The sequence below is a fragment of the Etheostoma spectabile genome, chromosome 6 (genome assembly GCF_008692095.1).
Source record: "Etheostoma spectabile isolate EspeVRDwgs_2016 chromosome 6, UIUC_Espe_1.0, whole genome shotgun sequence".
In the NCBI taxonomy this organism is placed as follows: domain Eukaryota; kingdom Metazoa; phylum Chordata; class Actinopteri; order Perciformes; family Percidae; genus Etheostoma; species Etheostoma spectabile.
Genome location: NC_045738.1, coordinates 18174246 through 18181721, shown reverse-complemented (window position 1 = coordinate 18181721; position 7476 = coordinate 18174246). Strand labels below are relative to the sequence as shown.

Sequence of the window (7476 nt, the reverse complement as noted above, 5' to 3'; positions counted from 1 at the left end):
GAATCAGCCGGCACACCAAGTGTAGTTTGGCAGAAAAACAAAACTAAGATTTTTCGCAGTGTCGCTTCAGTTCCACTTCAAAGACTTCAGAGGTGTTTTAATCTGCAAAGACACAGGACTTGAAGGAAGAAAAGAAAGAAAAAACATACTCTGCTCATACATTTCCTCATTTATACAGAACATCTGAGTTGCTGGAGGTGGAGTGTGGTGTCAACCTCTAAATGAGAAGTTTCTAAATGAAGCAGAGCTGTAATTAGCACTAATAGCTCGTCAGCTGTAGCGCCTCAAGGGGGAAGACATCCACACTGAGTATCAGAAAGCAGTCGGCTTTAGTTAGAACAAAATTCTAATGATTTGGAAGGGGCCCAAAGAGAAGACTGGTTATTCATTACATCTACTATAAATGCCATTTGGATTATCAAAAGATGTGTGGGACTGATTGATCCAAGGTTGGTTTGGTTGTCTTAAGAGTTAACGATACCATGCCACAGCACTCCTGTTTCACTGCTAATGTGAAACTGATAATGCAGTCAGTGTGCTAATGAGAGTAGCTAATGACAAAATGTGTCACAAGTCAAGGGCAGATAGTTTAAAGGGAAGGTATACGATACCAACTTGTAGTGTGAGATATCTGTTCAGCTGACATGTTCAAACCTCAAATCGTGGCTTTAAGGCATCTTGGCACATTGATACTTAAATGGCAGTGAGAGGTAACTGAACGAAACGTCACTGCAATGAGGCGTCAGGAAGATGCACACTGCAGGAGTCTGTTTGGGGTCACTTAGAAATTTCCATTGCACTCCATTATAGACAGAATACCAGCTGAGATCAGTTGCATTGTTTTTTTTCACCAGGGCAGCAGTTTTTAGATTACATTATGTGCTTATATAACTGAAAAAGGGTTCTCCAATGTTTTCTCAGTTAGTTTTTTAAAATGAAATCAGATTAGTAAACAGAATGTGCCTTTGGGACATTGGATGAATGGTTGCCTATAGTGGCCAATGTAGATATTGCATTAAAGATTAGCCACCCACTCAGATCAGCTGGTATTCTGTCTATAATGGAGTGGAATGGAAATTTGTAAGTGACCCCAAACTTTTGACCGGTAGTATATGTAAATATGTAAATAAATCTGTGACCAGTTGATGCCAAAATATAACAAACTGATAAAAGGATCGACCTTTGGAGAGTTGTAAGGCTGGTTTCAGCTTCTTAAATGTTCATATTTGCTGCTTTTCTCTGTTTTGTATCATCTTTTCTCCCAGCAGAACAATTATTGTTTGGTGTGGTTGATGGTTGTAAACACTACGGAGGATGAACTTTACCACTATAACCCAATCAAATAGTTTGACATGTTGGGAAATGCGCTTATTCTTTTTCTTCGAGAGAGTTAGATGAGAAGATTGGGCCCTGTTGATACCTATTGATATCTGTACAGCAGCCCTTTAGCTTAGCTTAGCTTAGCTTAGTGTACAGGCTGGTAGCAGAGGGCAATAGCTAGCCTAGCTCTAATTAAAGTGCCTACCAGCACCTCTAAAGCTCACTAATTAGCACTATATGTCTTGTTTGTGTAATCCATACAAATAATGCAATGTAAAAACCTCAAGTTATGGTTTCACAGGAGGGTCATGGGTCTGACTATGTATTGGCCGGGGGCAGTGACTTCCTGGAGAATTAGTAAATCTACAAGGTGCCCATTACACTGATGGGTTGTTCTCCTCTGGTAGTCCTATTTGGGTCAATGCTCTGCTTAATATAGCCGGATCAATCTGATAACCAAACCCCTATTCCCTCCTGTCCCCCTCCTTTTTATCCTTTCGCAGCCTGTGCGCACCGAGGGACCTGCCGCTGACCGTCCAGTCCTGCGTCCTCCCCAAGGAATGCCAGTTGACTGACTGGGCCGTGTGGGGCCCCTGTTCCAAAACCTGCATAGACCCTGAGTCTCCCGTAGGCAAACGCACTCGAAGCAGGAAGGTGGTCCAGTTCCCGGTGGGCGAGGGGGCGGATTGCACGCCACTGGAGGAGTCTGAGATGTGTGAACCTCAGGGTGAAGGCGTGCCGCCCTGTGCCACGTGAGTTTCTCCTGATTGTGGAGGAGGGAGCCGAGGTGCACAGCGGGGACTGGAAAGTGTAGATGTGTTTTTCATAGCAAAGCACTCGACGGGCGCTCATGTTTCACAGGGATACAATCGCATGTTAGATTGTCATAATACCCTCCTCCTCAGTTAGGCTACAGCATTGTTAAGACCCTGCCACAGTACAAAACACTCCGCAGGGATTTTTTTTCTGTGTTCCAATAATTTCAGGCAAAATACAGTAAATGTCCGGTATTCAACCTGGCTGAGGCTGCACACGTTTCTTGTTGTTTTCCCTTGAGCCATATTACCTAGCAAATATTTTCTCTTGGGTGGCGTGTGTGTGTGTGTGTGTGTGAGGGGGAGGCAGCATATGGAAATACATTGGTATAAGTGCTTGTACTGGTGCCCGACACAAAGTAAGATACAGACACAGAGATTCCAACCGGAGGCTCACAGATGGCCTTTATCCCCTCAGTTTCATCCTACCGGTACATTATGTTTACACTGCTATTGCCAAAATTCTTACCAATAGTCTCATTCTGGAGAATGTTTGATTTGCTGTGAGATACATTACTTGATTTATTTATATAGAAATCCATTTTTCAAAATGTTTGAGCCCAAGTTTCCTTTTAACACATTGCATTATTATCATCAGCTGTGGTAACAAGCCTATAAATTGTCATTATGGGACAAATGTCCATCATTATATACAAAAATCAAATGTCACTGTGTTCTTCTGTTGGCTAAACTGGTGAGTAAACTGTCCTCATGCCTGAAACTATTTGCACACTGTACTTCACTAAACTGAAAGTAAAAAAATAAAAGACGTGATTGGTTGTTACTATGCAACACATATGTAAATTCTATAGTTAGTAAGATTGCAAATGTGATGAACTCTGACACTATGATACACCCACACAGAACATCCACGTTTCCTTCCTCTGTAGCTACACCTGGAGAAGCACAGAGTGGAGCGACTGCCGGGTTGACACGTTGCTAAGCCAACAGGACCGTCGGCGTAGCAACCTGACAGGGCTCTGTGGGGGAGGCCTGCAGACCAGGGAAATTTATTGCGTCCAGGCCAACGCTGAGCTTCTAAAATACCTCAACGACCTCAAAGAAAAAGACAAAGGTAAAGAAAAAAAAAAAGCTCTGTGACATTAATCCCCTAAAGATGTTGCTATTAACAGAATTTAAATTTTGCCTTGCGTTTGTATGAAACTGACAGCTGGAGTGTTTTGGCAGTCTGTGTTTATTTTCCTGTAACAGCAAGTGTACCAGCTGTACAGACATACGCTGTAGTTGACAAGCTATGACTGTGCTCGTGCCTTAAAAAACCAAGAACTCAGTTATTTCCTCCAGACCACTCTCTTTTTTTTTTCTTCTTCTGTGCGTTCATTGATGTGAGAAGCTCAAATTTGTTCCTCAAGCTGAAACTTTCTCAACTTGTGAGGATGTATCTTCACCTCAGTTTGTGCCCTCCAGAGCAAATTTGCATCTGTTCAGGCCTCAACTTAATATGCAATCACACCATCGATAAAACGTGCTGGATGTTCAATCTGAACGCACATTAAGAAGTAGCATTCACCATATGGACTCTCAGCACAGTGTTCAAGCCCCTGAAAGTATTTCTCTATATCACTGGTAGTAAGAAGCAACCCTTTGTTTTATTTTAAATTATGTGTAATTTTCATATGTGAATACATTTTTTACACATTTGTATTATTTATGTGTAATTAGGCATTACCATGCAGAAATTCTTCGACCAGCAGCTGGTTTTGAATGGGTCTCGAGGACAGTCAAGCTTCGGCCAATATATTTATGGAAGGTCCCAGGTTTGAATTCTTAAACCAGTTCGAGCATTTATTGAAACATCTTCTTCCTTACCCGATGAAAATGTCTGATCCCCCACGTCTGTCTGCCAGTTTTTCCAGGTGTTTCAATTTCCATCTCTTGTTTTTTTTTTCTGCTGCTCTCCTTTATCTTCGCAGTCCTCTGTGATTTATATCACAAGTTTGTTAAGGAAATCCCTTTTTGTCAACACATTTAAGCTGTCAGCCCTCTTCCTTCGATACTGTAACCAAAGTCAACACCACTCTTACATACGTCAAATGTTACAATGCCATGCAGCACAGCCTGAAAACAAATCAGTTGTACTCTCAAGTGTAACTCAAATAAATTTGATCAAGCGCTATTACATGACAACTTACATTCTCCAAACGCCCACATAGTGTGTAAGATCTGCAGTCCCTTGGTTGATTTGTTGCAGATAATTACACATCAAATACTTGCAACAGACATAAGCCTACATCTTGACTCCTGTCCAAATAGACAATGGCATACAATACTGCATTTGCATTCATACAGTCACTGTAGCATGTTCTTTTTATCTTCTGTCTTCAAATATCCAACTGTGGCTACATTGTCAGCTTTAAAGTTTCTGTTTGAACATCCAAACTGCTGTCTACCCGCTGCCATTCTCTCCTTTTAAACCAAACCACGAGTCATTTAGAACAAGGATTTTTCTGCTCCTGTGTCCTGCTGTAAGTGCAAAAGCATCCGTTTCTGACACTTGTCAAGCCAGCTTAAAGTCAAAGCTGCACTCCTAAAGAGGGTATTAAAGACATTAGTTAAAGCTAGGCTTATGGAGGCCAATGGTGCTGATTGCGTGAGAAAGAGTAACATAGTCTAAGAGGAGGTGAGATGCCCGGCCACCACTTGTTCTTCTTTAAGCTCAGTCTATCTACGGTGGTGTTTAATGGAAGTTGTGGATGTATGGAGATATAAGCTGCCTATAATTAACTTTAATTAACTCCATTCATTTAGAACTTTTTATTTACATAGACTTGCAATGAGCTCTATTACATTTTATTGTTTTTTTTACATTTCATCTTCTGCTTTTATTATTAACCTAATGCTATCTTGATGTTGAATGAATTCTTGATGAATGACTTGTGAAGGGAAAGCTTTTCCTATGCTAAAGTATTCTTTCTCAGAGTTTAAATTGATCTGCAGTCCTTTGATTCTCTGTGTGTCAGCCCTTATCAAAGAATAATGAGTCCCGTAGCCAAGATTAAATCAATTGACAGACACTGTTCGGTCAAAGCATATTGTATAATATTAGAATGTTTCAGGTGTACTTTATGAGATTTTATGTTCTACCTACCTACCTACCTATCTATCTTTCTATCGTATCTTAAAGGCGCCTATAACCTCTGTTGAGATACAGTTAAAGATTCATATATACAAGCACGTTGAAAGCATCCTTGCCAGGTCCGACTGTGCAGGAATGTGTGTGTGTGTGTGTGTATGTGTGTGTGTGTAAGAGAGTTTTACAGTACACACACATACATGCATAAAGTTCTTATCTTCTTGGCCCAGGATTTCTCTCCCCTCTGTAGGGGGGTAATCCCCCAGCACACCACTGAGACAGAGAGGTGGTTTGCAGCAACCAGTACTCTCTTTCTCCCCATCTCTCATGGATAAATATCAGCATGCAAAAAGCAGAAGAAGATACCCTCAGGCCAAGATCTGGAATCAGCTTACCACCTCTTAAACCTTAACCTTAATCTTTACAGGGAGTAGCTCCGATCTGACCCTTGACCAGCATCGCAGGCTAAGTAACATTAACCGGCACTTCCTCAGCTAAGGCTGTGTAACTTTGGGTTTGGTTTCTGCTCATCTGCTGGAACATTTGGATCCTTGAAGCTCTTCTCCTAACCCTGTGGGAGTTGGCATTTTGCTCCCCTTTTTCAGTATTTAAAAAAAACTGGACTGTGCCTTAATACTCAATACTGTATTAGAAGAGGGGTTTATTCAAATACACAAGTTCATACTGACATTACAGGTTAGAAAATCACAGTGCAGGCAAGTGACAAAAGATATGAAAGAAAAATATTTTTTTAAATGCACTTTCTTTTAGAGAGTTGTATGAAAAAATGGTTATCAGTCTCATGTCTGTGTTAAAAATACAGAGCTAGAGTCAGGGTATCAGTAGCCTAGCTTAGCACAACAACTGGAAGCAAAGGGAAACAGCTAACCTACTTCAAACATTTGCCTACATTACCACAGATTTTAGTCTTATTTGCACAATGTGTTGTTTGTTAAATCTGTACATGAAAAGAAATGTAACCTGCTGAGCTATTTCTTGACCAACAAAGCTTTATTCGTGCACCTGGCTTTGGTTTTCATTTCTGTACAGGCACAATAATACCAAACCTGGCAGCCTTACAAGACTTTGAGATGCTAAACACAGTCTCTTTTTTTTACCAAGGCATTCCAGCTCACAACTCCCCCTAAACCACACACTGATGTTGATGTAGCGCTGTTGGTGGGTGTATTTTGAAACAGCTATGCTAGCTGTTTCTCCTGCTTTCAATGTTTATGCTAACCTAATGACATCCTAACTCCTACTCCTGTGACTCTACATAGAGACATGACAGCGATAGCCATCATTTCACCTCAATCTGAGAACAAACCCCACAAATGATCATAGCATGTTAAACTATTTCTTTAAATGCCTACCATTAAGTTAAAATACTGTAAATTACTTTCAAAATCTCCAACTGATGAGATGTCATGATCACCAAAAGTCATTGTGGCTTTTGATCATAAACCACAAAATCAATCAACAACAAATAAGCTCATCTTCCACCCAAAGATAACAAAAGACAGACTTAGTCTTGCTCTCAAAGCTTGTACTTGTAGCCAAGCCGAGGATACGAGGCCCAGTTGCTGGTACATTAGTCTCTGCCTGTCTCCTGTGTGCTGTTTCCCGTCACTGCGTGTGTTTGTGTGATAGAGCTCCAGTCTCCCCGGTGTGTGCGTAGCTAATAGCTCTATCTCCCCTGTAATTGCAGCAGGTCAGACCCAAAGACAGCAGAAGCCTAGTGTCCCCCCTCTCCTCTCCATCACCTTCCAGATTACAGGTAGGTGTGTTTAGTCACGCTGATAACGAAGCTACAGCTCCTTCCTTTGCTTTATTTCTCCCAGGTCTCTTTTTTTTTCCTTTCCCCTTTCTCTTCACTCCCGTTCTCATTGTCAGTCTCCTCTGTCCTCGTTCCCTCTCCTCTCTGCTACTCTCCTCACCTATCCTGTATTCCTGTTTCCTCTCCTCCTTCTCTCACCTTACCTTTCTTTCATCTATCCTTCCTTTTTCTATTCCCCTCTATCATTCCTTCTCTTGTACTTAAGTCTCCTCCTATCCTCTTTCTTTTTTTCTACGCATTTCTCCTCTCCTTTCTTTACCTTACTTTTTCATTCCCCATTATCCTCATTTCCTCTACTCTCTCCTTCCCTCGTCTCTCATTTTCTTCTCTATTTTCTTTCCTCTAACCTTCCTTTTTTAAATCCTGTCCTTGTTTCCTAATATTTTATCTCTGTATTCTTCTTCTCTATT

At 41.2% G+C, this 7476-nt stretch overlaps 1 protein-coding gene across 8 annotated transcripts in view; it reads left to right on the top strand.

Moving 5' to 3' along the window:
• Nucleotides 1–7476, top strand: part of thsd7ab (thrombospondin, type I, domain containing 7Ab) — a 159451-nt gene that overhangs the window by 58159 nt on the left and 93816 nt on the right. For 4 of the 8 annotated variants that reach the window (XR_004332372.1, XR_004332369.1, XM_032518004.1 and 1 more), the window contains exons 3-5: nucleotides 1824–2072; nucleotides 3026–3210; nucleotides 6938–7006. Coding sequence is in view for 3 of the 8 variants with exons in the window: in XM_032518004.1 (XP_032373895.1) it covers nucleotides 1824–2072; nucleotides 3026–3210; nucleotides 6938–7006 (503 nt within the window). In the remaining 5 variants the exon portion in view is untranslated. The remainder of the gene's footprint in view (nucleotides 1–1823; nucleotides 2073–3025; nucleotides 3211–6937; nucleotides 7007–7476) is intronic. The other 4 variants (XR_004332373.1, XR_004332371.1, XM_032518005.1 and 1 more) reach the window with 2 other exon arrangements.